This window comes from Amblyomma mixtum, chromosome 3, assembly GCF_055824585.1.
Source record: "Amblyomma mixtum isolate Tamu chromosome 3, ASM5582458v1, whole genome shotgun sequence".
Classification (NCBI taxonomy): Eukaryota; Metazoa; Arthropoda; class Arachnida; order Ixodida; family Ixodidae; genus Amblyomma; species Amblyomma mixtum.
Window position 1 is genome coordinate 128,292,268 of NC_143014.1, and position 13,494 is coordinate 128,305,761.

At 47.0% G+C, this 13,494-nt stretch overlaps 1 protein-coding gene across 1 annotated transcript in view; it reads right to left on the reverse strand.

Annotated features, from left to right (window-relative positions):
* Positions 1 to 13,494, reverse strand: part of LOC149351794 (cytochrome P450 4V2-like) — an 81,710-nt gene that overhangs the window by 30,360 nt on the left and 37,856 nt on the right. Inside the window, exons 4-8 of the mRNA XM_089581127.1 lie at positions 13,157 to 13,347; positions 10,782 to 10,851; positions 10,573 to 10,699; positions 8,339 to 8,509; positions 6,491 to 6,664 (exon numbers count right to left, since the gene is read on the reverse strand). Of these exons, the coding sequence (XP_089437253.1) occupies positions 6,491 to 6,664; positions 8,339 to 8,509; positions 10,573 to 10,699; positions 10,782 to 10,851; positions 13,157 to 13,347 (733 nt within the window). The remainder of the gene's footprint in view (positions 1 to 6,490; positions 6,665 to 8,338; positions 8,510 to 10,572; positions 10,700 to 10,781; positions 10,852 to 13,156; positions 13,348 to 13,494) is intronic.

Below are 13,494 nucleotides of genomic sequence, written 5' to 3' on the forward strand. Positions count from 1 at the left end.
GTCCGTGGTCGTCTCCTGTCGTCCTCGTGAAAAAGAAAGACGGGACACTACGGTTCTGCGTCGACTACAGGAAGCTGAACAGTGTGACCAAGAAAGACGTGTACCCGCTCCCGCGTATCGACGACTCCCTCGACCGACTTCGTCAAGCCAAGTACTTCTCTTCGGTCGACCTCAGAAGTGGTTATTGGCAGATAGAAGTTGATGAGAGGGACCGTGAGAAAACCGCCTTCATTACACCAGACGGGCTGTATGAATTTCGCGTCCTCCCATTCGGGCTCTGCTGTGCTCCTGCCACGTTCCAAAGAATGATGGACACCGTTCTCACCGGTTTGAAGTGGCAGACCTGTCTTGTTTATCTTGACGATGTCATCATTTTTTCCGCAACGTTCACGGAACATCTGCACCGCCTCAGGACTGTCCTCAAAGCCGTTCGATCCGCCAACCTCTCCCTCAAACCAGAAAAATGCCACTTTGGGTTCACCGAATTGAAGTTCCTCGGGCACGTCATTAGTGCTGACGGAATCCGCGCTGACCCAGAGAAGCTTGCTGCCGTTGCTGCCTTTCCGGTCCCCTGCCACAAAAAAACAGTCCGACGTTTTCTGGGCCTGTGCTCCTATTATCGCCGCTTCATTAGAAACTTCGCCCAGCTCGCCAGCCCTCTGACGCTCCTAACCCGTGATGACACGTCATTTTCCTGGGGCAACGAACAACAGAGTGCCTTCGACGAGTTACGACGCCTACTCCAATCACCGCCCATCCTGGCACATTTCGACGAAGATGCCGATACGGAGGTGCACACGGATGCGAGCAACGTCGGTCTTGGCGCCGTTCTAGTTCAGCGGCAAAACGGTGCCGACAAAGTAATTGCCTACGCCAGCCGCGCACTGTCGCGTGCTGAGTTGAACTACTCTACCACGGAAAAAGAATGTTTAGCGGTAGTCTGGGCCGCCGCCAAGTTCCGCCCATACCTCTATGGCAGACCGTTTCGTATCGTCACCGACCACCACTCGCTGTGCTGGCTGAAAAATTTAAAGGACCCTTGCGGCCGCCTAGCACGTTGGGCATTACGCCTGCAGGAATTCGATTTCACCGTCACCTACAAGTCAGGCCGGAAACACACCGACGCTGATACCTTGTCACGCGCTCCCGTCGAACCTCCTCGGCAAGACACCACCGACGATGATAGCTTCCTTGGAGCGGTCAGCACATCTGAGCTCGTTTCCAGACAGCGTGCCGACGCCGAGCTCCGTCTGCTCATCGAACATCTCGAAGGTGGGTGCCCTGAAATACCACGAAACCTAGCTCGTGGACTATCGTCGTTCTGCCTGCGGAGAGGGGTGCTTTATAAAAAGAACTCTACTTCAAGTCCGACAACTTACCTGCTCGTCATACCGTCTGATCTGCGGGATGAAGTCCTCCTTGCCTACCATGATGAACCGACTTCCGGCCACCTTGGAGTTACCCGCACCTTATCCCGAATACGGCAGAACTATTACTGGCCCAACCTAACTTCAAGTGTCAGGCATTATGTCCGGACATGCCGGCAATGCCAGCGGCGGAAAAAACCCGCGCTCAAGCCTCCTGGACTGCTTCAGTGCATCGAGCCGCCACAAATACCATTCGACAAAGTCGGCATGGACCTTCTGGGGCCATTTCCTCTCTCGTCGTCCGGCCACAAGTGGATCGTAGTCGCCACAGACTACTTGACCGGCTACGCTGAAACGAAGGCCCTTGCGCGAGGTACTGCCGCCGAAGTTGCCCACTTCTTTATGCACGACATCGTGCTTAGACACGGCGCCCCATCGGCCATCATTACTGACCGAGGCAAGGCGTTTACAGCCCGACTTCTACGTGACATCTTAGAGCTTAGCCATACTGCTCATCGACCAACAACAGCGTATCATCCCCAAACCAATGGTCTAACGGAACGGCTCAACAAAACATTGGCGGACATGATCTCGATGTACGTCGACGTTGAACACAAAACCTGGGATGAGGTCTTGCCGTACGTCACCTTCGCATATAATACCGCGACGCAGGAAACCACCCAGTTCACCCCGTTCCGTCTCGTGTATGGCAGAGAGGTCCGCATGATGCTAGACGCCATGCTGCCGTACGGCGACGCAGAGCTTCCCCCTGAAGCTGGCCACTTCGTGGAGCAAGCAGAGCAGGCCCGTCAGCTGGCCCGCTTGCACATCACGGTCCAGCAATCCGCCGATGCCCGACACTATAACCTTCGGCACAGGGACGTGCACTACGAGCCGGGCGACCACGTGTGGGTGTGGACACCAGTGCGCCGCAAGGGATTGTGCGAAAAGCTTTTAAATAGATATTTTGGCCCGTACAGAGTCCTGCGCCGCCTGAACAGCGTCAACTACGAAGTTGTCCCCCATGGAACTGTGGTCGCCGGCCCTCAGCGTCAACGGCCTGAAATCGTGCATGTAGTGCGCTTAAAGCCGTACTTTTCGCGTGACTGAGCGCTGTGTTCACGCTGTTTCGTACCTTTTCCCCTTACCCCATGTGTGAACTTGACTCTCCCTGCATGTTCATCTAGCGCGCGCTGTATAGTTCACCTCACCCCCAGTCTTTTTTTTTTGTTCCTCCTCCCCTCACTGTACATACCCCATTCCACATCGAGACGATGTTTGCTTTCGCGGGGGGGAATAATGCCACGCGCCCAACGCGCCGCGCGGCCTCCGCGCTGAGTCGAAGACGACGACGAAGCGGCGGTGGGCTCTCGTGGCGCGCTGTTCTGTTCTGTGTCGTGGAAGCTGGCTCCATAATTAAAAGAAGGCTCCCGGTCTTGGGTTCTTCCCGACGTCTACCTTCACGGCTCCTCTGGTCGTGACAATGTGCAGTCTTGAGAGCATGAGGGGATAATTGGATTTGCTTGTTGTTGTCACTGGTGGTCACCGCATTGGGAAACTTGACACCACTTGCTGCGTGCGTCAGACAAGCTTCGTGACTTTTATAACGTGAAGCAAGCACGATCTAGATTGAACTTCACAAAAAAAAAATTGTGGGGCTTTGATTAGTTTCGACATGTATTCTGCCTACTGTTTTTTTGTTACGCGTGAGCAGCGTTACACCACTGAACACTGTGGAAAGCTCCTAAGAATGCATTTCTTAAATATAGAAAGCTTCGTTGAGTTGTTTGGTTACTGGGATATGACTGTTTACTTTGTGCCGCCTTTTTGCTTTTGAATGTTATGTACTGTGTCATGACGTATTGTGGTTTGGGGTTGTTTTTGAGCAGTCTATTCAACTATCATTTTCTCTGTAGACGTCCTTTTGATTTCATGGCTCTACACTCGCACAGCGCCTGAGCACAATAGTGTCAATGCTCCCTGACGCTGCCAATTATAAATCAAATACATTGAAGCCTGATGCACTGAATGTACCGAAACGCAATGTTTTGTAAGCGCGCACATTTGCTTCCCATAAATTTGGTAGCAAAAAAGTACTCTCAGAATTGCTCGCAACTTGCTTTGTATCTTGCTTTTCTTTGTCTGGTGAGGAATCTTTGGTCTTTTTGAACTCTGGGAAAAGTTGCCAGTCCCTGAGTACCCACGAAGAACTTCAAATATGTTCAGCCAAACACGAAAAGAAAGCAAGGCAAAAATGGTGCAGCCCGCACCACAGACCTATCACGGTCTTGAACCACTCGTAATCAAAATGAAGAGAGCCATGGGAATGCAACGGTGAATTTCGTGCACGCGTAGGTGGAAATTAATTAAAAAGGGAAAAATGCTACCATGCAAACCATGCCTGGGGAACGACTGCAGGGAGCCTACCCGATCTACCCGGTGAAAGTATGGGATGGGATGGAATGGGATGTAGGGTAAAGGGGAATGGTTGTGAGATATGTAATGGGAATTTGGATGAGAATGCGGACAGCGCGATCTTTGACGCAATGGTTGGAATAGACTAAGGCTTGCGAGAAAGGAGAGCACCCAGTGTTTGCCCATCTGTGTGGCTCCTGGCCTCCAAACGTGTTTTCGCACCACCAAATGCTTGTCGGGAATTGGACCGCTTAGACTGATATACCATCTCAGGGGTAAGGGGCATAGGTATTCACCCCTCCTCTATATCCCAGTCCCTAAACTTCATCCGCCGGCGGGATCTCTCAACTGCCGGCTCAGCCGGTTCCAGCAGTGGTGGTTCGGCTCTTGCTCGACGGCACTCGAAACAAATGAGAACCTTATCATGACATTCAGACCAGGATTATAGAACGTAGAACAGCCTCCTTCTTCGGATTACTGCTACAGAGAGTTGTCCTCTACTAACTTATTCGTCACTTATACAGGTGAGAGTGCTCTCCGAAGAGCCGAGTAAAGGTTTAAATTTGATCCTGTTTTACTAACGGTACTCATTACTGACCGTCGCCTTTTTCACTCTTTTAGCGCTTGCTGGCCACCCCTTTCCTCCGCGTCACACGACGGAACCCGAAGCCGAATGACAAGCCTCCATCTAGTATTTTGTTTGAAGAAAACGGAAACGCCCAAAAACCTCCAGAGCCAAGAGTGATACCTATCAAGTTTCCACCTTCGTACAGGTGTTCCCGAATCACTCCTGACAAGAGTTAGACGCAAAACAAGAGTGTTGTGTTTTGGCAGCATTGTTTTCACCCACGTAAAGTCGAGCGACAAAAGCTATCTGTGAATGTCAAGCGAATAATATTTGCTGTAGTGCAGTAGTTGAGACTTATGATCAAATTTCAGATTCTTAAACCATAGATTGTAAAAGTTACGTTATGTGCTGGTATTTTCTTGCGTGTGATAATTTGTCGCATTCATTGAGTGGCACTGAAATGAAAAGAAACGCTTCGGGCTTCCCGAAACGCTGTACAGTGATGTAGTGAGCACCTCACAGGAATCTTTGGCGTCGTGACCCAGTACTTTAAAAATGAATGCTTTGGTACTTTCTGTGCAGGATTACTAAAGACTTCTCAAAAGGCGATCATCCCACGCTACTTTGCTCCGCAGCCGCCGCGGTGGCTCGGTGGATATAGCGCTCGGCTGCTGGCCTGGAAGACGCCCGGCCTCGGCGGTGGAATTTCAGTGGAGGCGAAATTCTAGAGGCCCGTGTACTGTGCAATGTCAGTGCACGTTAAAGAACCCCAGGTGGTAAAAATTTCCGGAGCCCTTCACTACGGTGTTCCTGATAGCCTGAGTCGCTTTGGGGCGTTAAATTCCCATAAATTAAACCTTTGTTCCGCCGCTTCTGCAGCGCCTTTAGCAGGGAGTCAAGGCGCTGCTACGCTATATCATTTCGTAGAACAGCCGAATGTTTTCAAAGCACTTATGACGGCCTGCGGATCCAAAAAGAGCGGTTTTCATACTGGTGGTCACCGTATAAGCGTGAAAAGTTCGGTCAGTATCACCAGTGCGATATTCTGGGATGTGTATACTCTGGCCCCGGAGTCACGGGTTCAGGCGATAGATGCAGTGTAAAAGTATTGTTGAGGAATTCGAAGCGCAAGGAATTGAAGCCAGCGGTACTTCGTGGCCGTGCATCGCTGCGTCTCTCCGTCACGCACTTTTAGCCTGGGTTGACCCCTACAGCTATGACATCGAAGATGCGTCAAATTCGGTAGAGCGCTAGTGCATTCTAAATATTGCACCTGTAAAACCATCCTTCGCCGACACCCACTGCGAAAATTGCTGCTGCGATCGTCAGCCCTCATCCCCTTGGCAGCGGCAAAGCGAAGTGAATGCCAGCGAAGCTAACGTAAGGAGAGGGGGTTCAGCTGGATCCCTACACTGTTTTCCAAAGTTGAGGCAAGGAAAACTTTTAGTAACGCTCTACAGGCAACACTTGTGGCGCATAATATAACGCTTACATGGTTTAATGCAGCTACAATCGTGCTGGACCCCTAATAAGTGACCAAAACAAATTCGTTCTCTCTCTTTCAGGTGAAGGTAATAGTAAAGAAAAAGTTATCATTGATCGAAGGAGTAATTTATTCCCGCACATAGACGCTGTCAGTATCCACCTCTTAAGGTTGCTTCAAGCTTGCTTGCGACGTCTTGATCTTTAGTTTTGCACACATAAAAGTTCATCACTGCCATCAGTAAAATACATTTTTTTTTTCGAGTTTTCTGAGGCATAAGATAGCCCGAGCTTTCTTCGATAGGTCTTGGATTCCTTTCTCCAGAAAAAGAATTAAACGCAAGCGCAACATTCCTGCATACGGCGTTAAGAATACTTTAAGGCTACATTATTCGGCCACTTTTTTGCGTTTATCTTAATAAGCGCTTTACGGCGTTTTTCATATTCTCATAAGGGAATAAGGCACTTGAGTTATGGTCGCTTTTTTGGAACGACCGACCTTCTCGGCAGGCAGCAGGAGGGGGCAGCTCATTATAAGTATAATTACGGGCGCCAACGCTACCATTAGTTTCTGTCACAGTTAAGGCTAGAAACCACTACAGCGTTCTCGACCACGATGATGAGGCGGCGAAAATAGCGACCACAAAACGGCCCGTACCTTCATAACGCAGTCGAGGTACTTCATAGCCGAAACGTCTTCTTTTGTCACATCACGGTCGAAGTCTCCATGAAATATATGATCGATTTCTTCGGTCACTTTTCTTTGCACATCTTGGTGAAGTCCTAGCATGTAGAGTAGATAGGTCAGTCCCACTGCTGTTGTCTCATGGCCCTGAAATTGAAACTCCCTCTAAAATAGCATACCTTCCACGGTCTAAAATCTTATGACCTGAAGAAACAATAAAGGAAAACTCAAGTGGAGCAATTTGGCGCTTTTGTGGCTCAAGGCAAACAGTCTCATTCCTTACAGCGTTCGTGTACTTTTACAAAATGTTTGTTTCGCTAAGAAGACCCAGGATGCAAGACCAAGGAGTACTCTATTTTCTTTGCCTGAATCTCTGCCATTCGGTGCGCCATAGAAAGCGTACATCAATGATGTGGTTCCCTAGCGGCTAAGAATCGACGCAACGCTAACAAGACACAATGGTGAAACTTCATTTGCATAAAGGTTATGCCTAATTCTGAGGTTACCGACCTAGAAAACTGAGTTGAGGAAATCTGCTTTGCGAAAGTCTAATAATGCCACCATTGCGAACGCAAACTTGTTTTAGCGAGCGAAAGGTGGGTTATGGGACACTACACTAGACTATGGGCTATGGCAACACCACTTTGGTGACACCTTGAATACATCGCAAGGAGATGACTGAGAATTCATTTTCATGGCTGGTCCTTTAAAGGGCACTGACATCTGTGTGCATGAGCGTTATAACATTTTGCATCCGCCGAAATGCTGGCGCTGCAGCTGAGCCCCGAATGCAAGAACTGGTGTTGAGCCCGTCATAGCCGTGAAGCTACCGCGAAAAATTTTACTGCGTACGGCTGCCTTTGTGAACGAGGTGCTCTCCAAGACACCCCTGCTTTCATCTTTTAAACGCACGCCGTTGACAAGTATACGTTGAAGCCAGCAAACTGCTGTCTCCAGCCAACGAAAAGTGGCACGTGAAGGTCTAGGTAAGCTATTCGGATGCCACTTTCCGTTCACCACAACTGATATGAAACATCTAATAAAGAACACCTAGTGATAAGGTGCGCTATAGAGATCAGTATGAAATGGGCTACTTCCTGTTTTGGTCACGTTTACAAACTCTCGAAGCTAGCCAGAACGCCACAGGAGACTAGGACTTCGGGAAACGTACGAATTCATCATCGATTGACACCTCTACAGTGCGCAGATTTTTAAGATGCGATATTCAGGGAAAGCTCTGTCTGCCCTTTTCAAAAGGCCTGAGACCATTGGGATTCAATCTGTGTCCTACGTCCAGTCTGCGTCGAACCTCCGGCACTATGAGTTTTCGGAGGATGGGGAGACCTTTTGCCCTCGCGCCTTCAGAGCTCTTCAGTGCCAGGGATGCTCCTGAACCCTCGCTGTGCAGCCTGGCAGCAAGCACCGTGGACTGCTAGCTCTAGAAAAGGGTGCTACATTGCCATGGCGAGTTGCGATGACGTGAGTAATGCTCGCGGTGATGAAATATTTATCTTCTTCTCAATTCCGCTTTCAGCAGAACATTTTTGCGGCAGCTAGCTGAGACACAGTCCTTCTACATCTTATCGAACTGGTTCCTGCGGAAGTTATTGCAAAAGACAACCACCTTCAGGCCCTTAACTTGCCCACGCCATATACACCTGCAGCCTCTAGTGCGACAAATTGAAAAAGGCATTGAGGCCCGCTTTTTACACACACTAGTGCTTGTAAATAAATGTGGCCTGGTTGTTAGTTTGAAAGAATTACCGGTTTGATTAAATTTTTTTGTATTTTTTAAATAACTTTGTAAAATTCGTAACTCACAGCGAACAAAAACGTGTTTACTTCTTCAATAATATCCTCTTCCGAAAGAGTAGAGTCTTCCAGATGATGCTTCAGAAGGACGTCGAGGAAGGCTTTTGAGTATTTTGAACTCTGGTCTTTCTTGCTGCTGCTTCCATCTTGGCTGAGAATCAGTTTTCGTCTTCTGATAACCTTTATCACAAAAACAAGAGAGGTTTAGGTTGTTAGCAGAAGAATAGAGGAAACAAATATTTGAAGCAAGGAAGAAGGTGTAGCGGTTCACAAGTAGCATCGCCGACAGATCCTATTCAAAGGTGGGAATCAGGAACATACAATCGCCACCATGGATGATCCATCTCGCTTGTACAATGAAAACTGAGGTTCTGATTGCTCAATAACAGCTAAGTTGTGCTACTGCGGATTTTTTCTTCACATGTACCTGTTATTTGGTCAGCGGTGAAGGACAATAAAAATAATACAGAAACATAAGTGTAATTTTAGTGACATAGATTTACGTAGTGACGCTACTATCTTATGCATTACTAACCCAAACTTCATTCTCTTGAACGTGTTCAAAATGTGGATTTAGGGACCAGTTGGTCAGACATAATACTGGAACGAAGAATGAAGCTTTGAAACAACACGTTGAAGAGACGAGGACCGGGCCGTGTTACCATACCCCAAAGTTAAACCAACTTACGAATCCTGGAAAGTTCACGGATGATAAAGCTTTATTTTCAGAGCGACGTTGGAGGGATTTAAAAATAGGTCCACTTGCAATTACCGTCACTCCGCAAGCTCCTGAACACAAAAACCCCGATCTCGTGCAGTCACCAAGCTCTTTCAACGTGGTGAATAGCAATCTCTTTGTCTTAAGCATTATAACACGCTAAGAATTAAACTGGCGTTATTTACGCAACTATGAAGAACTACAGGTAATATAGATTTCTCCGCGTAAAGCAACAACATGCATGCTGCTGCTGGACAAGGCTTCTAGTGATTATTGAATAAAAATTGCACGAGTACTAATGCAGTGCGATATGTAAGTCACAAAGCAAAAACTGTGCTGCAAAGCCGCAGACAATGGAAAGAAGCGATGCGCATGAAATCTTCCCAAACGGGGTCCTTTCACGTTGTAACTGAGATTAATTCCACGCATGAAACATTGCTTAAATTTCACCCTTGAGGACTTCGTCCTTGACGCCACGCTACTAGAATATGAAAGTTAAAGGCGTTTTACCTCGGCGAAACCTAGTTTCCTTTAATTTTTGTGAACTTTCTCTAAGAAAAAAAATTAATAATGATGAATATGACTTTTATTGGCGTAAGGTAAGCTTGTCCACAGAGTGTCATGGCAGAAAGGTGTTGTTTTCTACACAAATGCGGGTCGAAGACTCAATTTTACAACCATTTCACTCCAAAGAAGCCGAGAATCAGGCCAGAGGAAAGCTTGTGCCCATTAATAAACTGAGAGTACCTGGCGGCACTAGAGATCCAACCCCGCACCTTCCGCATACGTGGAAGATGCTTAAACTACTAGGCCGCCGCTGCGGACAAAAAAGAAGGATCACGCCTGTGTGCTGTGCGATGTCAGTGCACGTTAAAGAACCCCAGGTGGTCGAAATTATTCCGGAGACCTCTATTACGGCACCTTTTTCTCTCTGTCTTCTTTCACTCCCACCTTCTTCCCTTCCCTTACAGCGCAGTTCGGATGTCCACCAAGGTATGTGAGGCAGTTACTGCGCCATTTCCTTTCCTCCGAAACCAATTTTCCAAGTACATAACAGAAAGGTAGCTAGCTGTAATGGCTTCCCTGTCTTGTTTGAAGAAAAATAATCAGCGTGCTCGTGCACACGGCACACGCATAGTAAAACTGATTCACAGTTTCTCCGTCCAGATTCACAAACCCTGCACATGAAGTTCGGCTCCTGATTGCCCGTTTTCTGCTCTGTTACCTAGCTTTTACTGTAACCCAATAGCCAAAGCATGGCTATTAGAGAGTGGCTATTGTTTTGGTTGAGGAGAACGCAACTCTTAGTGTACTCATTGTAGTACTCACTGAATGGCTCATGACATATTAGAGCCTCAAGCGTCGACGCAGGCGTTAACCATATACCAGTGCAACAACAAAAGGACACTTTTTTGACGATCCTTAGTCGTACGTGAGCAGATAAAAACGCGTACCACACTTCTTAGTTTTGTTTTTCTGGATTCAGGGAGATTCCGGTAGCTGAGTAAGGCCGGGTCAGGCTAACCTCTTTTACAAATTTGTTGAGGTCCGCAGCACTTCTAGAGAATCTTCTTCTTTGGCTTGATAGGTTGTATGTCATGTTCCACCACAGCCACGGCTTGCAAAGTCTCTCCATCCCAGAATTGAGCAGCCTGGAAGAGTGGCCAGCGAGGTGATTAGCTGCAGAAGTGTTCGTCTCAGGTGCGAGTCAAATTTTTTACTTGCTCTACTTACATGTGCAAGTTTTTGACGTAATTATGTTCAGTAGTTCCCTGCGCCCCCAGCTGTATCCCCATGGCTGACTCTGCATGGAACAAACAATTGTACCGGGAAGCAAAAGCGCAAGTACTCCAAATTTAAACACCAGTGAAACTTTCATAAAGCGTCCAGAAATACTACTTGTCTTGACAGTGTTTCGTCTGCTTCATTCGAACCCCAAAGCACTGATGTTCTGCACTGTTTATGAGCTCCGGTGCTGCCATAAAACCCTGAATCGTTCTATGATCAGTGATTGACACATTAAATAGCCTGAGAAGCAAATGAAATCATTTACTCTTTCGGAAGCTACTGCATCGTGAAGGTTTCCTTCGTATGCAGTGTTTTGGCATATGCGATTCTTAAAAAAAAAGAAGTGAAATCTTGATCTTTTTGCTCCAAACGAAGTTTCAAGCACGACTGTTCCGAACTCCATTGAAGCGGAATCAAAATATTGGTTTGCATTGAAAACGATTTTTTGTATTTCCTCACAAGTGCCTGCAGTTGAGACGGTGTGCCGGGATTATGTGGCAGTATATTCGTTTCCTTAAACACTATGAACTTGCAGCACTCCAAAACGTTTCATGCTCGTCTGCCTGCCGGTCAAAACTCAAGGCAAGTAGCGTCCTTAAGGGCAAAGAACAGTCCTTATGGGTCGCTTTAGCACATTTCTGCGGGTCACCTTTGATGTGCTTATCTTCTTCCGATTTATGTCGCAATTTTTTTTTTACCTGCTGCACTGCACTGCTGTGACTCATTTTCTTTACCGTGTGATGCTGTGTATCATAAAATGTGTGCCGCACACTTGTAAATCCGGGCATGGCTACATATTGTGCGAAAACAGCGTCACTTGGGGATATTTTAACGTTAAGTCTTTACTTTGCCATTTTAGTTCTGAGCTTGACGGTGAACTGGGCGCATGTGGTGGGCACCTGAGTCCAAAAAAAATTCATCGGACACATGTTTTAGAACAACAATCTTACTCGAATGGTGCACCTTCTTCAATGCCTCTGCTAAAACTAGTATTTAGACAGCTGCCACTAGATAGATTTTTGTGGCATCTAAAATTTCTCTGCACCCGAGTTTGCCCATTACTGTCGTGACGAAGTCAACATGGATGTCAGTTCTTTCGCTACAGCCTCCCTTGCTTTGAAGATGTTAATAAATAACTTTTGGTCCCTCCACAACAAAATATCAACAAATAACAATACGAAACGTAAACGTAGGGAGTGCGCTGGAACAGTGAAGTGACGCAGGTACGTGCGTCAACGTGGGCCAAAAGAAGATTACTACTTTTCCGACTTGTTTCGTTTGAAGGAACTGCAACCATTTCTAGGCAAGTTTTATCCAGCTCAAGATGTCGACATGTATACTTCACCCAAGACTTCTAGCTGCATATAAACCTCCTAGACCAGGCTCATTAAAGACCTGGACTTCTGTTAAAAGTGTACTCATACGTTTACCAGCGCACGTGGCAAGTGTAGTTGGAAACTTCCGTAAGAAACAGTTGAAATGATCTGTACGCAGGGAGGGCACCAGAGAAAAAAAAAACAAATCACACACATGGTGCGCCCACTTCGTAAGTTCATTCCGCAAGACTATCTGCACTCTGTACACACAAACGTAGAAACCACAGAAAGAAAATCTGAAAACCTCAAAAAGCGTTCAACTTTTGTTTTTCTTATACCGCGGGGTGAATTAGTGTAGGAAAAAATCGCAAAAACAGAAAAACAGCTCTTTTGTTGAAATCGCCGCAGACAGAGTCCCAACCGCCCATTCTGCTTACATTTATGATCTCTAGTGGAAGGCGAACTCCATGCATGTATATAATGCCAGTCGTATTGTAGAATAAGTGGGTTGAAATCAGCGCACCGTGTAAATGGTCCACCTTGGATTGGTGTCCTCTTTCTACTGTAGTTCCTTCCAGTCATCTGATACCGTTTACTTTTACTTGCGTTGTTGACACACACATCCCGCACACATTGCAATGGAACTCTTTGGACATGTCGCCCTTGCGCCATAAAATTGATCATAGCCGCCGCCATCAGGACACGTAGCAAGCGAACGTAGACTACATTATGATAAAAGTGTGTGAAAGTTTAGCAAGGGATCTATTGCCGTCTAGAAATAAAGCTGAATGCTAGTAGCCCCGCAAAATCAATATTAAAATTTACAAAGGCTTTCTGGTGCAGGACATGCAATTATTTTTTTTTCCTGGACAGAAGTGGACTGCATTATAATCTTATTGGTAGTGTGTATATAGAAAACTATTAGAGCCATTACGGTGTTGCCTAAGCGAGGCACCAAACAAATATATCTCATCAGTGATCGTAGCTTGAAACGTGGCACTTTACCGCACAGCACGTCGAGGGTGCAGTGGGTCATCATGGGAAAGAGGTCGACGAAGTCCATGTGTTCCGACTCTCTTATCTTCTGCACTAGAACTCTGGCCTGCTCGTTGAATATGGCTACGCAGCGGTCGAGGACGCGGAAATGGAACGCCGGCGTCAGGAGCTTTCGTCGAGAGCGCCATTTGGTCCCTGTGCTGAAAAAGGGGCGCGTGCCAGCACCTCGTGAATGAGAGACTCAATGAAAGGAACGGTCATTTGGTTTACTCCTGAACAGACTCAGCAACATGCTGAACAGGAGGTGAAGAGGAATAGGATGCAAACCGTTACGTTTATTACATACG